This window comes from Anser brachyrhynchus, assembly GCF_964034855.1.
Source record: "Anser brachyrhynchus genome assembly, chromosome: 15".
NCBI lineage: Eukaryota > Metazoa > Chordata > Aves > Anseriformes > Anatidae > Anser > Anser brachyrhynchus.
The window spans coordinates 7,908,398-7,928,782 of NC_137733.1; the positions used below are offsets into that span (position 1 = coordinate 7,908,398).

A 20,385-nucleotide genomic window follows, 5' to 3' on the forward strand; every position below is an offset into this window, starting at 1 on the left:
TGAGCCTTGTTCTACAGGGCTGAAATTCTGTACATCCGGCACAGTGAGGGCTTTAACTTCTCATAGCCCAAAGACAAGCACCTGTCAATAACCTGGAGCTGTCTGTGGTCTGGTACACCGCAAGCAGACAGAAACTGAAAAAAAAATATGGCTTGAAGCTATTTGTTACAACTTCTTCGTAAGTATAATTTTGCCTAAGATCTCAAATAATTGAGATACGAAAAGCTTATACTCTGTAACTATTAGTAGCTATTATTAGTACTGGAAGTATTCTAGAAGTCTCATCCACATTTGCTTAGAAACAAGAAAATCCGATGGATTGCAAAGACAATTTCAAATAAAGTTCTGTTATCTAGCTCCTATAAAGATACCTCGACTACCACAGTTTTAAAAGATGTGGATGCCTAAACATCATTATGAGTTTTATGGTAAGTGTCTGTACAACTTTTTTTTTTTTTTTAAAGATGAGCAGTTCAACTAATTAGATCTCTGTATAACAGTTGTGTCTTGAAAATTTTTAATTGAATTAATCAGCAAACTGTTCTGTGAGTACTAGAATCAACTAACACTACATTTTTTTAAATTACAGCTTTGTTTGTTAGCTGGAAATTGATTAAATGTATACCAGGGCTTCAATTTAAAACTTTCCTCTTCAGTGAAGCAACGAAATCCAGCAGCTCATTTTCACGTGATACGGAACCATCCAGTCATGAACTAGATACGAAAGTGTCAGTCTGAATAGCCAAATACATCATATCTCAATAAAAAAGAAAACATTCGAGAAAAAAAACTTGACATTGTTTTCCTTTCTGTTTTACCGAGTATTCTATATAATATGTGATTATAAACTGAAACATTCCAGATTTCTGTCAATAAATACGATTTCTTGTAAGACGACATAAGACTATTTAACGAATTAAAAGTCTGACACCTATGTACATCGTTCTAGAAACTCATTGAAAAAATGAACAAATCACAGAATCATTTATGAGACAGCTGAAAAGACCAAATAAGGTGTAAACATACTCTACTTCAAATGTGAAAAGATGTTAATTTTTATTTTTGCCCTTGTAAAGTAGCATATTTCAACCAGATTACAACAAAATTACCACAGGATATTTAAAAAAAAAAATACAAGAAAGTATTTAGAAAATTATATATACACATTTGCTTAAAAATCCTATAATGTAAACATTAGCATAACAAGTTAAAATAATATTACAAACCATTTATTAATACTTAGGTGAATACTGTACATATATATGTTTTAGAATTAATACAATCTTTCTTACAGTTTAAAAGGAACAAAAGAAAAAATTCCCCAAATCAAAAGGGAAATCCAGCTTCTTTACTTGCCAGCAGGTTTGGTCCCACATACAAGAAACTTAATTGTTATCTCAGTGTTCAGGAAGAAAGAAAATGCAGCTTTTCAGAATTAGATATTCAACCAAATTTGCATTTCTGTAATTTTTAGTGTCCTAAATAGTTAACACTTTTCTCAAGAAACCAACTACCACAGTCTAACTTCTGTCATGACACAGACAGCAGTTCTGAAGCCTTGTTAAGCAAACTGATTCCTCCTACATGGAATTGCAATACATTTGTTTAGATGGAAAAAAAAACGGTATTTTTAAAGTCCTGATATTTGCAGCAATTTGTAAATATGAGAATTCATTCCTCTCTAAACATTTCAGTGGTGTTTTCTATGCTATTATTAACCAAAAAGTAAGCTACTATCATTAATTAGAAGTATGCTCTGATCATCTATGTTATCTATAATTGAACAGAATAAATAAAAGTACAGTTAGTGCAGAGTAGGAAATAAATGAAATGTACAGTATCAGACCACTGTGTAGAGGAAGTTTTCATCTTCCATTCAGTATGTGAAACATAAAGCAGGTTAACTGATATTTCTATATTTCATATATATAATTTCATACATCAAAGTGATTCTTTCAATACGTAATGCTAAGAAACTACTGAAATGGCTACATATTCATCAAATTAATATTCCATGTAGTGATACAAGGTGTTGACTGAAATATCCTTACCTACAGAAATTGAAGGAGAAAAATTCTTTACTTTCTTGAGTTGTTTAACCACTTTTCTAGAAGTGACATAAGCTCCAATACAGAAGTATTATTGTTTACAAGGAGAAAAATGTGTTTGTAAGAAAAAAAAGACTTCCTCTTTCTTTTAAACAGCTGTTCCACAGGTTTCTCTTGGGAATTATAAGCAGGTAACTCTATTTCTATCCACAGGTATAGATTATTTGTCCTCAGAATTACAAGATATTCTTGTAATTACAAGATATTCTTGTAATTCTCCACAAGTGTGGAGGGGGGTAGGATGAACCTTTGAAATGGCAAGAAATTTGTAGCAGAACTATGATTCCTGCCTGTTTTGAAGCAAAGAGAACAACCATGTCTGAAAGCACTAATAACTGATTCTGTTAACAAAATATAATTTTTTAAATCATTTAATATGTCCTGACAGACAGTATCAGTAGTTCACGTGGGTCTTACTGAGTCTCATTTATTATTAGCTTGCTGCTCCGAGTCAGTCAACCCCATTTATTAGTAGGTTCTTATTAATTAATTTGACAGCTACCATGCAGATACCGCTCTATACAACAAAACATTTTGTAATACAAAAAAATGTACCTTAGCAATGGGTCACAATTTTGAACCAATTATCTTTAATACCATTATGTCCTTTCTCTAAATACTTGCATTAATCCAGTCACGAAGGTTTATGACTTGTGGTAGGTTCTGTAAGATAGTATATAGAATTTGATTACAACTATCACATCAACAATACATACCATAAAAAAAAACTGTCTTTGAAACTACTAATCCTCCTAAAATGTGATTTAATGGACATATCAATTTAAGCCTTTATAAATATGCCAATATCCTGCCTCATATAAACCTTGGAAATTTATTATAATTACTGAGAAACTTGATTTAATGCAAAAGCAAAGCCAATACAATGCATTCTCTGTAACAAATGACAAAATCTCTAAATAAGTGAGGTTCTCAAAAAAACACAGTTAAAATTTATTTAATTAATAATAATACTGACAGACAATCACATCTGCAAAAGATGCAAGTCTTGCCTGCCCTGTATTTCTTAGGAAATTGTTCATTTTGCATGTGATAAGAGAAGAGCATTAAAATTAAAAAGTAATGCCATTTGTTTTCACAATTTATTTTGAATAGTCATTAAAGGATCCAGATGACCAGCCCTAGAACCCAAGTATGTCTAAAGATAAAACAGAATCGAAATGGAAATGATACTGCAAGTTTCTCCACACTGCCTCATACCATGCTGTAGTCCAAGGCTTGCAGGAGTAACAGGGATCAGATTGGCCTGAGTCCTCTATTCTGTGATTACGGAGATGTTCAAAGCAAGAACTGGCTGCACCCATCAGCTCGCTGTGCATAAGCCATAGAGCGGATATAAGGATTTAAGAGCTCTCAGCTAGTAGAAAAAGAAATGAGACGTACGAAAATGGTAATTACATGCATGACATTAGGTGACACAGGAGGAAGTGGTATGATCACTCAAATTGGTAGAATCATTCCTACAGTTACAGGTATTTCATAAAAGCAATATATCTATGCTAGGATTCTTAATAACAGCTGGTCATCCTTCGTCAGACTTCCCTGATTTTGATAAATAAATGAAAAAATGGAACTTGTGACAGAAAATTACAATTCTCAGAAAGACAGGGCATTTTAGAATGTCCTGAGGTGATAAAAATGTGGGCATTCATATCAACACCTATCTCCCTGCAGTCATACAAGCACCTTACTTCAGAAGTAACCAGGTGAATAGGGAAAGCTGACTTGTAAAGAAAGGCTTAATTTAATTAGCTTCTGAGATTTTAGAGAAACCACAGATGAGTATTTAAATGGATTAGTAATGCACCCACTACCCTATCTTGTATCACAAAGCAAACACTGCAGACTGTAATCTTAGGAGCTGATACACAATTCAGGTGAAGTTAATAAAGAACAATTTGTACACAGTAAGCAAGTTTACTATTTTCGTGTGATCTACATACATACATTAAAAAAATACAAGAAACAAGATAATGAGGAATGAAATAATTTTGCGAGCCAAATGTAGAGACAAGAAAAATTTCTTCTAAGCAACTAAAAAAGAAAATTTAATTTAGGCTATGCTAAATGAGAATTCTTACCATTTGCAACTTTCTGAATAAGGAATCCTTTAATTTGTGATATTTCCTGAAAAGCCTCACATGACAGATAAATCACAAAACATACCACACTACGATTTCTTTCAGATTTACTTGCAATTCGGTGTTAATAGAGGTGTGTCATAATTCTACTAAACAAGGCTCTATTTTCTGAAAAGTTAATTTAAAATTGTTTCAAATTGGGACCATCATTACAGCTACTTTTCCTTCCAACGAAGGCAAACTTTAACATGTCAGCAGTGTACCAGACTGAAGAGTTTGGAGAGGTGTTAACTGACAAGATAGTCACTTTCCTTCCTTCTTCAATAAATGCCTTGTTTTAGTTCACACAAGACACCAATAATTATTCATCTTGTAATAAAAAAAGAAATTGGCTAGCTCCCAAGCTGCCCTTTTGGATTCTGAATTTTGTACCAGCCCACAGACACTACTCGCTGTACGTAATGAATCCCTACTCGAGAAGTGTCACAAAACGACTGGACCATGCTTGACTAAAGAATACACAATGGTCACAGGTCTGAAAAGCAGAAGTTCCAGTTTGCCAGAACTTTGATAGAGCACTGATGTAAAGAGTCTGTTATTAATCATCAGTTGTTGTTGGGGTGGCTTTTTTTTTCTCTTGGAGGGTAACATTAGATTTCATGATCTACTGATGGAAGAATTTAATAAAATTAACAGATAATAAAATGACAAGATACACCAACTTAAGTTAACGCTATCCAAAAGAAAAACTTCTGAGAAGAAAGATGTTCTTACACAACTGAAAACCAGAATACAATTGATAGAAAATTTCGATGTGCATTGCTTAAACATAATGAAGAAAGGAAGATAGCTAACACATAATTAACTGCCTATGGCAGTACAGCTAATGGATGCTGAACTGGATTCCAGTTAATCCATGTCAGGACTTCCATCACTTGTAATAATTCTTGCCATTTTTTTTTCAGTCACTCTTGCAGCAGTACCATCACAGATTACTGTTCAGCGAGTAACAGGTGATGGGTAACAGGCACTTTCATTACAGGCAATTCTTAATTATCACTATGTGAAGGATTTTAAAAAAAAGAGTAAGAATTCCAAACTGCCCAGTTAATGATGAAGGACTGTTCTGCAGCATCAGTGACAAATTAATAACAAAATATAACCCAAGACTTGAAAACACTTTTGTATCATGCTGATTTTGTATATACTTGTGGTGGTTTGTAGAAATTAATAATATTGCACCCAGCCTTATAGCAAGACTGAAATTTCACTAAAAATGATTACATTCTCTGATTTTAAAGAATTACTTCCCACAAATGAAAGCTATTGAGAACACCTAACTAGAAACATAGAAAAGCTATTTTTACACCTGTACTGTTTTTCCCTTGTCACCTACTTTGTCAAGTTTCTTTTTAAAAACCTTTGTGTATATCAGAGGTTTACAATAATAATTAAAAAAAAGTATTTCTATTTACAAAAGGTAATAAATTAGTGAGGTTCTTTTAAGCACATCTTTCTGACATATTAAGTAGTAATAACCATAACTGTTCTTTAATGAAAATAAATTGTAGTGACATGATACCCATGTCTGGACCAGAAAAATGTACATGTAGAAAGTGAGACAACACAATACAAAGAAGGAATTCAGAAGAACATAACTTCAGAAGAACAAAGGAGAATATGTGCAATGCAGCTTCAGAAAACAAATAAAATGCCTATCTGTTTGCTGAGCCCCAGTGAAGAGCTCTCGATTTCTTTTTGAGAAAGTGATTACTGCCTTCCAAAGTATTTAATCAGGATATGACCCTTAGTTATGAATGTCTCTTTTCAGGATTTAAGTTGATGCAGCTGTAGTCTCTTCAGGAGCTTAAATTATAAATATAAGCTAGGAAGGAATCACAGAACAACTTAAAGTACATGGTTCCAGCATTCACAATTACAAAAAAGGGTCAAAGATCACCACTCTGTGGTTCCAGGCTTCGGGGTTCTCTTTGATGGCTGCGAGACAGTTTAGGGAAGCGGGTAGTCACTCTCGAGCGGCTGATTTTGCTTACTGGTTCTCCAGAAGGTGGAATGTCACTAGGAAGAAAAGAAACAAAGACAGAAGTAACTAGTTTATGTTATATGCAAATTATTATGTCGTTATTCTCAACATGAAAAAAGCAGATGTTATGAGAGCCTGGCACATGACTGCAAAGTACAGCACACATCTTCAACTACACAGAATTGCATTCTTTCTACTGGTATCTCAAGTGTGAATTACAAATGGGCTCTTTCAGAAATGAGAACTAGTAGAACTTTCAATACTTTATGGAAGACTGCAAATTACAGGATAAAAGCATATCTCTATGGGTTGCAGTTCAGAAATGGTGGTATAAGCATTTTGAAGTGATAAAAGTACAAGCAAAATAGACAAGAGCTTGCATGATGCTCTACTTAACAATCCTCTAATTATGGATGGATGTATCATTACGTGATGAAGCGTATTAGCAATACATCCCTGTTGGGAATTCTTCAGTCTCTTCTGACCCACAATAGACTATAGTCTTAGATGAATGAGCCTTTTTGAAAAGACTCTGAGAAGAAATACATTAAGTTCAACAACAAGCAGTAACAGAAAATTCCAGCTTACCTAGGTGATATTCAGAGGCTATAGACTCCTCGGAAAACTACAGTATAAAGGGATAGCATTGTACTTTTGCCATTCTCTTAGAGGACTCCACATGGTTTTTAATTATGCTTCTTACATACAGATCAATAAATAAAACTAAATTTTGCATTTTGCAACTCAGCTAGGCAATAAAATTACACTGCATACAAAGTCAAATGTACTTTTATAATTAAAAAAAACTGTAATACCTATCTTCAAAGTGAGTTAATAACAAGTCAATAGTGGAAGAATCACTCTTCTGCAGTTCTTGAGTTCTTGCCGTATTAAATAAATACACATATATGATATATATGTATATATACACACACACACATATATATACATATATGTGTATATATTTTAAATCACTGAATTTACCCTGTGTAGTTCCCTTTTTCCTGCAGTGACCTTCCTCCCAGCTCAGACAGCCCTAAAAAAGCTGTAGGCACATGCAGGCTCCACTCAAGCACTTCAAACACCTTAGAGATCTTAGCAAAGCAAAGGCCTTTAACAAGTCCTGGGACTGAGTGTAAAATTCACTTGCAGGAAGCAGAGTACTTCTGAAAGACAGGGTAACTTTATCACTGGTAGCCATTAGCTTTGAAACTAAAATGCCCACATTTGTTGCTATTTACTAAATAATAGTAAAGCAGTACAGAGAAAAATGTGTCCAATTCAGACATTAACCATTAACAGAAAACAATGAGTAGTTTTAATGACAGCGTATTTTACTTGTCTAGCTTTCCTCACAGAACAGTCTAAAGTAACAGTTAAAATAATAAGTTAGATGTTTCTGAATTAAGATTCACCACACACATAATATTGAGTCTTCCTAGGTAACTAGGAATTCCTTTACATGAAAAAACTGCATAAAACACCTGTGGGATACAGCCTCATCTTCTTTAATAACAAGAATAATAACCTAGGTCTTGAATTCTATATTTTTCTTGTCAATAAAATCCAAGCTCTGCAATTAATTTACCGTATGTTATTAATTCTTGGTTGCCAAAGATAACTGGACTTCCAAACCCAGTCCTATGATATGTTATTTTGAAACTCAACATTGCTATCTCAGATGCTGTAGAAAATTTCGATCATGTGAATCCAATTTCAGCTATGCTCATTATCATGGATTGCTTTCAGTAACGTGAATATCATTACTCATTATTTTTATACTATTTATTCTCTCATGTTTTCTATTTATTCTCTAGTGTTTATAAAACAGCATGGGGTAGTGGTTTCAGAGGGCTGTGATTCCGTATTAAATATGTATCTTTCAGAACATGTAAATATAAAAGCTTCTAAATATCAAATATACAATGAAATTAAAATATTTCTTTTTTCTTGTTGGACTTTTCTTAAAATAAATTAGGTTAATTTGCCAGCAGGATGGACACTGCTGATAGTGCTTTAGTTCTGTCAGGCTGACAGACAGCTACTTTGTGGATATATGGTAGTTTACATTGCAAAAGAAAGCACTGTGTTGTGTGCAATTACTATAATTTGGTGATTGCTTTTTTGAAAGTACATTTTAATACTTAAGCTCCTCCTGCTGGCACATCCACAAAATGACATTAGGGTCAGCCCAACGCTGAAGTCACTTTTCCCTTGTGGAAGAAAAATACCATTAAAAGAAAGAAGTGCAAGAGATGCAAAATGAATTCTCCTAAAAGGAAGAGATATGAACTAATATCCATCTGTCTTCATAAGAATGGCTGAGGTAATAAGATCATTTTAGGATGGCTGCATGAACACTGTATTTATTTATGTAAATAAATAAATAAAAATCACAAGTAATTCTGCTAATTTAAATGATACTACTCCTAAACTAGATTTATCTAATAACCAAATTAGAGCTAATTTGTCTTAAATGTCTAAGCTAATTTTTATCATTACAATCCAAACTCTAAGACAAATCGCTATGTTACACAGATTTACAGAAAGCAGTTTATAACCAAGGAATTAGATCTTCATGCATCCAGCACAAAAAGACAAACAGGAGCTGAAACTGAATTTCAGCTGTTGTTGGCCTGATCCATTTGCATGGAAATGGAGGTTGTATGATGACAAAAGGTTTAGAGTATTAAAAAAAAAAAAAAAAGTGGAGAGAGAGAAAAGTCATACATTAGTAAGTATGTTTCTTAAGCCCCTTTCCTTCCTCCCTACTTCAAAAACTGATGCAAGAATTTGCCATCTAACTTCCTTATTTCAGCTCTAGCTTTTTGCTCTGCAATTAAAACACAAACTTTCTAAGAACACCCAGAAAGCATAACAACTAAACTTGGGAAAAGAATGAACAACCCCCCCTCAAAACCAATGGTAATAAAGTAGGAGGGGAAGATTATTCTTCCACCTCTTCCGTCTGTCGTTACCTGATTTAACAATTCTAGTTCTGGCCTTGAGGTCAAATGATACTTCTAGAGTCTCTGGCATTAAATGAGACACTTTTTCAAACTGCTGGACAGTTCGGCAGGTCAGATATTCTATGAACTCTTGGGCAGAAGTATGAGCACCTTAAGGTGATCCTACCAATTCTGGCAAATGCACGTGACGATGAAATCGGAATACTTGTTCTCAATTTATTTTTTACCAATTTGCATTTTGGACTGAGGAAGGAATAAGCATACCTGCATGCAATGTCTTCAAATCCACTTTCTCATTTGTCTCATTCAGTGAAAGCAGTCTTTCAGTCAGTATTTTGGGGCATGATTTAGGGTTCACCCATAGCTGACAGTTTTATTCAAATTAAAATACAAATTTAAAATATGTAAATCTAAACCAGGGTGTAGTTATTTTAGAATAACTGTTCCAGAACAGCTACCCCCAGTCCCTGTGATAAGCACTTACTCTTCAAGTCTACATCTGATATCTGAGCTACACCACTTCAGTTTTAACATAATATTCTCCTTTTTATTCTATTGCCTTCCTAGCCACTGAGGCCCTAACAGGGTTTAATTTTCCAGGCTGAGTCTGGCAGGCATCTGGACACTTGCCAGGCATGAACCTGTTCAGCAGTGGAATGCTCAAGCACTAGAGGCTCGAGTTCTCTGCATTCTCACCTTGTCCCAGTCTGAAGAAAAAAGCATCCTGCTGAGAATCAATTCCTCCTTCCCACCAGGTCACTGTTTAGCTTCTAAGCATTCATGATTGATCTGCTCAGCGTTTGTTTGGATACCAATTCAGATGCATTGATTTTGTCTAGGTGTCAAGTTCTGCCTGAGGTACATCTCTAGAAAACAGCTTAAAATAACTGGTCTTTTTAATCAGCTTCTAGTTTCTTCATACCCTTCATTCACTGGCTGTCCATGTATCAAAATGTAAAGCATGCTTTGTGTGCTTTTCTTTAAATGCACCTGGAACTGCAGCATTCTTTTAAATGACATCATGAACATTTACATAAAGAAATTTATTTTACATCTCATTTTCTACTCTTCAGGATAAAATTAGAGAGAGAAGTAAAAATAAAGTCACATGCCTGAAATTGGAAATACTTTCATAACACTCTGAAATTGAAATAGAATATAGAAGCAATAAGCACATCCTGGGAGCGTAGCAAAGCTCAGGATCAGGTTGTTCACGTATCTCACACGGAAATGCATCTCTGGAGACGGTCATGATCCTAGCTTTGCCTGAGTTGTATTAAACACAGCTCATGAAGAAAAACATTAGCAGGCAGATAAATTTGATGACTTTTTTGTTTTCTTGTGTGATTCATATTTTCATTTATCATAATAATCAAATTGCCGGTTAAAATCCCAATACTTAATGTGGTTAACTTGATTCAGACAGCAGGCCTCCTCAAAAAGGTAATATTAAACAAGGCTTATACTATATGATGAGGTCCTTATTAAAAAAGCAGTAAGTAATTCTGATCTGCCAATACACACTTCAGCACCTTCTTCTGCCAGCTACAATCATCTCTAACGATTGTTTAGTGGTACTATTAACTAAGACTCTGACTTCATCAAATCATTTTGTATACTTTAGTAACTCCTGTTACTCTGGCTAATATATTTGTTTCCAGTTGCTGAAGTGTAAAAATAATTGGAGCCACATTCCTATCATCATTTCCAATTCTGCAGAAAGGAAATACAACTATTAATGAGAAGCAGTGATCTTCATCTATTAATACAAATGACTAGGCTGGGAAGTTTAAATAGTCAACTGTTTACAGAAGAAATAGAACAACATGGGTAAGATAATCCCTCTATAGTGCAATTTGGCATTGAAATTCCTGAAGACACTCTATTAGAGCAAAGTTGTCACGTTAAAGCAATTAGTAAAATTATTAAAACAATTCCCTTCAAGACTAGAACTGAATTGACCAAGAAATGAAAAACATTTATTCTAATATTCTATCCAACTGCTTTATTAACATGCAGCTCCTTCTACTTCAAAATACACACTTCTACAACAAAATACAGCATTCATAGTATATTCAATTTCTTCTTGCTGTGAAATAATTTCCAACTCATAATCATGCTTAATTTGTTATGATCCAAATGATCCTAAATTGAACGTTCTCATGCTACAAATGAGTTTCCGTATCAGCACGAAGATTTTCTTCATAAACATCATCTGCATTGATACTTGTTTTTTTTCTGTAAACCATGACACTTTACAGAATTCTGATGACCAGACCTTTTTTCTTCCACTGACTACTTTGAAGTTGGCATACCAAGATGCTAACTGTCCAATGAATGTTTAGAATGCATTAGTCACAATCGACAAAATGAGGAATACCCATGTCTGATTTTGGATGGCATGCACACTCTTTCATTCAGGAAATGCTCAGAACCCTACAATAATGACCTTTCACCAGTTAACATTCGAGTACCTAAAGTCTATTACTTTAGGGAGTGGTTATTTTCCATTTTCGGTGGTACTCCAGCTAAAATGATGAGTAAATACAGTTCTGAAGCAAATGATCCCTTCACAACTAACTAGAAAGCCACAAATCACTGAACATGCATATAAGAGGAACTTCACTATAATGTACTATTTTTTTATATTGATATAATTATTTTGTGTATTGCAATGATTAGTTAAAGACAGCAAGTTTGGCTATTCCATCAATTTTCACCTAGGAAACAGCATTCGACTCTGTAGGGGTTAGCCAAATTTGAGTAAGCATTACAATCTACCACTTCTCAGTGAAGGGTAATTGAACAAACAAACAGTTCAGAAGCAGAACATGTTCCAAGGTTGTTCATATAAAAGGTAGGATTTGCTTTCAGAAGAACTGTGTTTGGTGAATATCTGGATTTGCTTTTTCCTGTTAGTACTGTAATTATCTTTAAGGAAAGCAGAGAAAGATCTAGGATACATTTTTATTAAAAAACACTGAGGTAACTAAAAACAGAAGACTTGCATCAGGATTCACAATGCCTCATGTACGTGAAAATCAACGGAGTAAAATTCGTTTGATGAGTAGCAATTTCAGTGTGCTGAGACAGCAGTGCTTTACAGGGAGACTAGCCAGACACTTCCTCCTCCATATTCACAAGTTGTTTGCATTGAAAAGTGACATGGAGACAACTTTAATTACCAAATTAGCTTCTAAACAGCCCATGATCGATATGTTTGGCATTGGAAGTAACAACAGAAAGCTTACGGGAAGTGTGTTCTCAGACACCAGCATATACGAAGCCAGTAAAAGGCATTACATATTTACCACTCTAACCTACACACCTCTTATTCACCCAGAACAGAAAAAGAAAAAAAAAAAAAAACTTCCATCTTTCATGCCAAGTGGTGAAAAAAAGAGATTCACCAGCTCTTCTAATTTGCCTAATTGTGCCAATAGCATAAAGAGGAAGAATCTGAAAACTTGGAAAGTTTCTTCCTACCTGTCAATGCTTATCATTGCTACTGAGCTCACTAATATACTTAGAGTAGTTTCAGTGAAAACCTGGTTCCTATTTCTGATGCACTTCACCATGTCTGACTTTTAACCTGCAACACCACGTAACCTAGCCTCTTGGGGGACAATGCTGTGAGACCTGAGGGCTGGCAGCACTGCAGCAGTTACTGGTTTCCCATCCTGGAATCCTGCCACCTACATTTCCCTGTAGAGAAGCTTTGTGCCTTCCATGTTCCTTGACTCTTCTTGACTCCAAATTCAGCCAGGCAAGAATATTTGCCCACAAGCAGAAACACTTACACTTTTCAGGATAGTTTAGTTACTCCATGGGAATAACGTAACTTAGCTGTCTTTGCTTAGAGTTTTGCAAGTAAACTGCCCATCATAAAAAGGCACCTGCACAAATTGCCATGTTTATTTTATTTTTAAAAACAAAACCCTTCTTTTAAAATTACCGTAACAGCAAATGGAATTATAAAGAAAAGTTGTGATCAATACATTGTGTTTTGATCTCCCAAGAAAGTGCTTGAGTTTTAATTGCTCCATCAAGTTAAGAGGTATCAGCTGTTTTTCTCAAGTATTTTTCATTTCTCATGAAGATTACACCATGACATTAATATAGGCAATGAGGCAGAAGAGAGCTGACATGACCATTCTCATGGCACATCTAGACGTGTCCCTGAAACATCGTAAAGTTTCTGGAAGATATGCTAGCAATAACAAAAAGTGAAGAACAGTGCTTTATAGCAGTTGCTTTTTTTTTTTTTTTTGCCTTTTTTTTTTTTCTTGAATACTAAGGGCAAGTTCCTGCAGCCCAACCAGAAGCTTGATACTAATAGTGATTCATGACCTAAAAACTTGAAAATATAGAATGTCTTCACCTCAATCTTTTGGAGCTTTTTGATTGTTCTTAATTTTAGGCTATTATTTTTAGTTTCCCTAAGCTAAAATATTTCAAATTGAGTTGGATAGAACATAGAAATAGAGCACCTGCAGCTGGAAACAATCACAGAGAGGGATTTGAGACTTGGCATACTGAAATTAAACATGTACTCTCCAAATAAACAAAAGTAATCAAGATAGGAAAATATGTAAATAAAGTACAGAATTGAGTACTGTCAACAGAATAACAAGGGAAATGCTGACTTCGTTCTTGGTAATGAAGACAAGGACTAACGTTTATATTTCATCCAACACAGAAAAGGAAGCTAATCAAAGAAGGTATGATGCTGCCTGGTAAATAACGCTGGGAGCCAACTTGGGATGCAACGTTCTTGTTGGATTAGAGAAAAACTAAACAGACAGCAGGCAGGCCAGCATACAGAAGACCACAGTAATCAGCAACCAAATCAGATTTTCTGTTTAGTCAGATTTCAATTATTTTCTCTGTAAGAAAGAAAGAAAATGGCAATGATAAACATAGCCCCCACTCCCCCAATTTTATTTTATTTTTTAAACCCATGACTCCAGATGAGGTTAACAGGAAGCAAAATCTGCTGCCATCTCCAGTAGGAGTTAAACACACAGTACCTTGCTGACCATGAGCTCCTGAAGTTCCAGTGCAGTTCTCCAGGTATCATCAGATTCAGAACCTTTACAAAGTAAATCATCTTGGTCCCTCTCTAATGCAGGTGCAACTTTGCCAAGGTGTTTAAAATAGAAATAAATGAACTGCAATTTAGGACAACGGTCATCAGCTGTGACTCATGTTGCTGGCAGCTGTTTAAGTGCAACTCCAGTGCTGGAGTGCATCTGCACAGCCACTGGGCAGGAACAGCCTGGGGGCTGCTCAGTGTTCCATTTCTCAGCTATGTGAAGAAGCTTGTTCTTAGCTACATAAAGCAGCAGCAGAAATGGCTGCTGCCCATCTAGATTTGATCCATAAGGAAGTTATGGGATCACTAGAAAGTCACTTTCACTTTTGCCTATGAACTCCCCAGGAAGCTATTCCTCTCCTTGTCTCTCTAAGCTTTGTGGCTTTCAGCCACTTTAAGATTTTGGCATTGGGAAGACTAGCGAACCTTGACAGAGGACGTTTTATGGCTTTGAATAGATGTTGAGCTAAACAGCAACTGAAAAAGCTCCTGAGGTATCACCTTCCCTGGTTTAGAAATAGATCAATGAAGCATTGTATGTAAAAATCAATATTACGCATGAATGGATACAGTACCAGAAGGCAGTGAGATGATGGAGAAGTTTATCTTTGTTGGGACACTCCAGCTTTGCAAGCAGCAGGAGGAGAGAAAAGTCTTAAAAGATACCATACACAGCACATGCCTATGGTTCCTCCTTGCAAGATTACTGTATGGGCCTGAAAAGCAAAGGCCTACGCTGACACATTTAGCCCTAACACAGGTGATATACATCAACTTGACTGCAGTAACAACAGCTCTACGGTTATATATTGAAGCATTTTTTCCTCTTACACATACAGCTACCTTGTGCTTAGAAAACGCTGGGCACTGGGGTTTATTGGAGTCCCCAGGATTTAGATTCATTTGACTCAGCTATAGCACTAACAGTAAAAACAAGATAAATTATTCAGTCTGCCTGACAATACAAACCAGTCCCATTTAATTTCCCTTTGGTCATACCTAGCTGTTCTCAATAGCTAGTGCTTTGGGATTTATCTCCTTATTTTGTAGAAGTCTTCTACTGAAAGACTTTAAAAGGAGTCAGACATTCAGAGCTGTTCAGTATATTTATGACTTGCCCAGAAACTGTATTAAGTCTAATAAATTAAATCTCTTATAAAGAATTAATTTATGAGTTCTTACAGCTTAGAATAAAATCCCAGAAACAAGATATCAGAGTTAAAATAGACACGGATTAGTAAGAAACAGGCTTTTTGGCTCATTTTGCAGTCGCAAAATTAAACAATTTTATGCAAGCTGTTTACAAGGCACAGATTTCTAACATTTTCTACAGGGAACAGCAATCTCTGCAGACCCACATATTAGCGGTTATCCTTCCCATATATCAGGCATTTCACTAAACTCTTAAGTGCAATTGCATTACACTTAAAATCTTAATCTAAAAATAAACCTTCATAATGCTGTTGATATAATCAACCCAATCAAACCAATCTGGGGCATTGTGTAATTCACATGTGAAGATAAGATAAAAAGTGACTCTGGTCTGCTCTTGGAGACAGTGACATCAGCGATCCCAGTACAAATTCTTCCTGTAACTTCTGACTAAAACAGGGTTATTTTAGCAAGAGTAAACTGAAGAAACCTGTTTCACTATAAAACAGGTCTGCATTAGGACTTGGAAATCTGCACCTCCTGAGTACATCATCATAGACAAGAATAGTCCGATGTTATACTTAGACCCAGTACTCCTGTCATGTTGTCCCTGGGTTAGGGCCATACCGAAACAGTTGGTGGATCAAGCATAGAGAGAATAGCTGTGCAATTTCTGCATGCTGCAGATGAACTCCACGATGAAGTTACCTCTATTATTTCTGCACAGACCTCAATATCTGAGATCATTTTGCATTTTTGCGGTGGCATTTGGACTAATTTGTCCCTGTAGAGAACGTATCTGGAGACCTCTGAAGCATTCTCAAGAAAGATCCTAAAAAACAAGCAACAACTATTTTCTTTACTAGTTCGTTAATAAGGTGAAGTGATATGGCAGGGAAGTAAAGACAAGCATGCATAACATTAATTTTTGTTACTAATGGACGAGTGCCTATAATTACATGAAGTTATTCTACAATTCTACTAACTTTTCATGGATTCTGCTGTCACCACAGAAGTGCCAAATCTATTAAAAATACATCATAAAAATAGCATCTGAAATACAACAGAATTCAGTGGGCCCTGTTTATAGCTGGCAGATTAACAAAGCCAAGAACGACAAAGCTTCTGTATGATGTTTTGAATTTCAGTGATGGCCTGTAGCTAATTCATGCTGTTTTCACGTAAGGGACTGATGGCTGCTGAAATATTTTTCAATATGAGTTCAAATGAGGAAAAGAAATAACCCACCTCCTTTCGAAAAACCGTGCAGTTAGGCATAAACAAACTTGTTATGGTCTGGATTAAAGCCAAGTACACGCACGAGTACAAAGACACCTCCCTCATGAAGATTATTTGCCTCATTTATTTGAATGGATGCATCCATTTACCCATTACTGTCAGCATTGTACAGAAAGGAGTATGAATAAGTTCTGGAAGACTGCAGTTTAAGAGGTATAAACTAATTTTTCTAAACCACATTTTCTCAAGTATTCCTTACAGTTTCCTACGTTAAGAGAAAGGAATAAAGCTTATATACCCACCTGTCAGCTTGACTTCTGAAAAGCCTTTTAGAAAGACTTTCCTCTTTCTAACTCTTCAAAGTCTTCAAAATTTCTATTTTGGAACAATAATTAAACTTAATCTTTGGTAAAATTCCCAATGAAATACCCATTACAGAATTCTTTGTTTTCTTGCAACACTTGAAATTTAACAATTACCGTAGGAGGAAAATTTTAAGTCATGTTGTTTCATTACTATATTATTATTTTTTTAAATCTGCCATTCTAGTAATGATGTAAAATTTACATATGCGGGTATATTTGCACATAAGCTTTCTGATTTAAGGAATTGTGTATTTTCAATACTTATTCTCCCCCTGGCCAACCACCCTCCAACAGATTCTTCAAGCACAATTGAACTGAGACGATGACATTTCAGGAGATCTGTAGCAAACATTACAAACTCATGTTTGACAGCTTAGCTTGCGATATTCCTGAGAATGGATTCCATAAATGCACTACGCCAAAACTGTTTGCAAATGCCATCCTGTGCCAAAAAAGTGTTTGCAAATGTCACAGAGAACCACCCAATATGAAAAGGGCCCTTTGCTTAATCTAGAGTGATTGATTACTTCTGCACAAGGCCTGATCTTCAGACTACAGAATACAAACAGTGTTTGACTGATGCTTGCTGTGCCCTACTGTGACTCTCATCAGCAGGAAATGAAAGCATGCAGTGACTTACAAGACTTGATCATTGTTTTTCAGCATCGGATATCTTGAAAAAATAACATTTTCAATTCCAGAAAGCATCAAAAAGACAATTTAGAGATAAAACAATGAGTATTTGGGAACTGAATAGAGAACACAGGTCTGTTGCCCTGACTATAAGGAGATACAGCTAACTTGTTAGGTCATGTTACTCAGATTCTGGTTCCTAAACAACAAATCCACTAAATCATGTTCTCAGTAAAGAATGCTGCTTTTGTATATCAAATACACACTTACTGGTCTGTGATTTCTTCCATTCCTCCACTGTTTAGAAAACCCTGGAACAAAAGTGAATTTTTGGATGGTCTGCATTACTGGAAAATATCTCATCAACCTTCTCCGTAATAGAATTCAAGCTGAAAATAGCAAGTCACACTTTCTCTGAACTTAAGCCAAACCTATTGTTTTTCCCTGGAGTTATACGATCAGCTCTATCAGGTTCGTGAGTCTTTAGGTCTGCACATCTTTAATATAGTTAATGGGATTATTTTTATAAGTAGAGATTTGAACTTCTCATGGATTTCCAGATGGAGTTCTGTCTAGGTCATGTCATCCAGGCCCAACCAGAATGGTTTCAAGTGATATGTTTTGCCACGCAGATTGATTGAAGTCAGTCAGAAACCTTTCAGTTCTTTTCAATGCACAGATTAAGGCTTAGAAATCACCTCATCCTTTGTTAGAACAGCATGGCTTCCAAAACCTCCTGAAGTGCCACAGTTGCATGATATGCGATTTCCTAATACTATAAGTGATACAGTAAGTTAGAAATTATTTGGTGTGGTTTTTTTTTCAGTTTCATTAATCAATTTCTATTTATTCTGTGAACATATATTTAAATAAATACTCCTCTCTTCAGTTGTACATTTCAAAATCTAATTAAAAAAAAATCACCAAAAGTGATTCGGAATACGAGAAGTTCAATGAAGAAATACATGGTGCCATCTACTAAAAGCCCTTGTGCTACACTACCTACCCTAAATCTGCTCTCAGCTGTATGGAGAACATAACTTGGAAAATTTCTCTTCCTTAAAATTTTCTGGGCTTTACCAGTACTTTGCCTTTCCAAAAAAGGAGATCAGATTTTGGAGCATTCTATCTCTTGCTGTACACAGTGGAATAATACATCATCGAAAGGGGTCTGCACTAAGGCATTGTTGTGAAGATCGTGAATGGTAACTAAGGGTTATGGATCCCAGAGCTCTCATACCCATCTGTACTTGCACATAGATTGCTATAACTGACCAGATGGCTTCTTACAAAACAACATGTTTATATGATTAGTTTCCAAAACAATTCATGGTGGCACACTTATTTCCTGCAAGAGACCTGCAGATGGTTCCCTTCCCCTACCTATGAGTTCTCCAAAATATATCTCCTGAACTAGCTGTTATGCAATCTTCCGCTACATATGCTGATATGTGACTGTGAATATCTAAAGCTGGCAATTTTCTTAAAATAATCTCCATAAAGAGAAACTTAACAAGCAATTATAGATCAGCAAGTTCAAGTGCATCTGTAGAATAAATTTTACAGACTAGTAGGATTTTGTAGAGGAACTCTGAAAGACACAAGTTCATTATTGAGGATTTATGCAGATTTGGGCCAGGGAGGTCTTGTTTAACTTGTATTCTTTGACAATATAACTACCATGTTGAACAAGGATAATTAAGCGGCTATCAATGCATCACGTTTATAATTGTCATGAAGTCTGATATCAGATGGTACTAAGCAGGGGGTAATGTAGTTAGCAGGCACGAAATTGCCTCAGGAAGGGGAGATTTTGTGAAAAGAACATTGTTCCAATGGATCAGAGATACCCATAGGGTGCACATAAGCAGACATACAAAGCAGTGATGTACCTGAAACAGTCCTGAACTATCATGCAATGAATCACACACCATCCACTTTTACCACTATGTATTCATTCTAGTAACTGTCACTATAGAGACAATTCAGCGTATTCTAGGCTGCTGAGAAATTTTAAAAATATATACAGAGAAAAAATTATCTTTATATCAAGTAAAAATATTCCATTTGATTATTTTTTTTGCCAGCTTGCTGCTCTTTGATGACTTGGATGCTATGTAAAAATATGTACTAGGATGTAACAGAATATTCTGTATGTTTGTGGACCTTTTATATCGGAAATTCTGTGCCCATTTTAAAACATTAATAATATTTAGGATTGATTGAAAAGGGAAAGAAAGATACAGCTGTGGTAGTTTAAAACATAGTAACTCCCACACCATCATACAGCAGGGACAGCAAAAACATCTATGTATCTGCACTTCCTTGACTCTCAAAGTTTTGGCGTATTCTCAGCTATTGATTATTTGAGTTGCAAATTCCTCTGTGCTCCCCTCTTCTGGAAAAGTCAGCTCCAGTAGAACAGTAGGGCAAACTGTTACGGACAGAGAAGACAGCCAGGAAATGCAGCGTCAAGCTACCACAGGCACACATCTCATCTTGTTTACTAGAGAATTTAGGAAAATTCATATAATGAAAGGATTTTATTTTGTATTACGAATATTTGGAGCATTTATATATATATATATATACAGAATATATATACATACATACACACACACACACATATATATATATATGTATTTTAAGACTCCTACTCAAGTAATCATGCCAGAAACTGA

General features: G+C 35.4%; 1 protein-coding gene across 2 annotated transcripts in view; it reads right to left on the minus strand.

Annotated features, from left to right (window-relative positions):
• Positions 1-1,034: 1,034 nt before the first annotated feature.
• SNX29 (sorting nexin 29) overlaps positions 1,035-20,385 on the minus strand; it is a 138,790-nt gene continuing 119,439 nt past the window's right edge. Inside the window, exons 21-22 of one of the 2 annotated variants that reach the window (XR_013939797.1) lie at positions 3,327-6,286; positions 1,035-2,771 (exon numbers count right to left, since the gene is read on the minus strand). Coding sequence is in view for 1 of the 2 variants with exons in the window: in XM_080557310.1 (XP_080413436.1) it covers positions 6,157-6,286 (130 nt within the window). In the remaining variant the exon portion in view is untranslated. Of the gene's footprint in view, positions 6,287-20,385 lie in introns of both variants that reach the window. The other variant, XM_080557310.1, reaches the window with a different exon arrangement.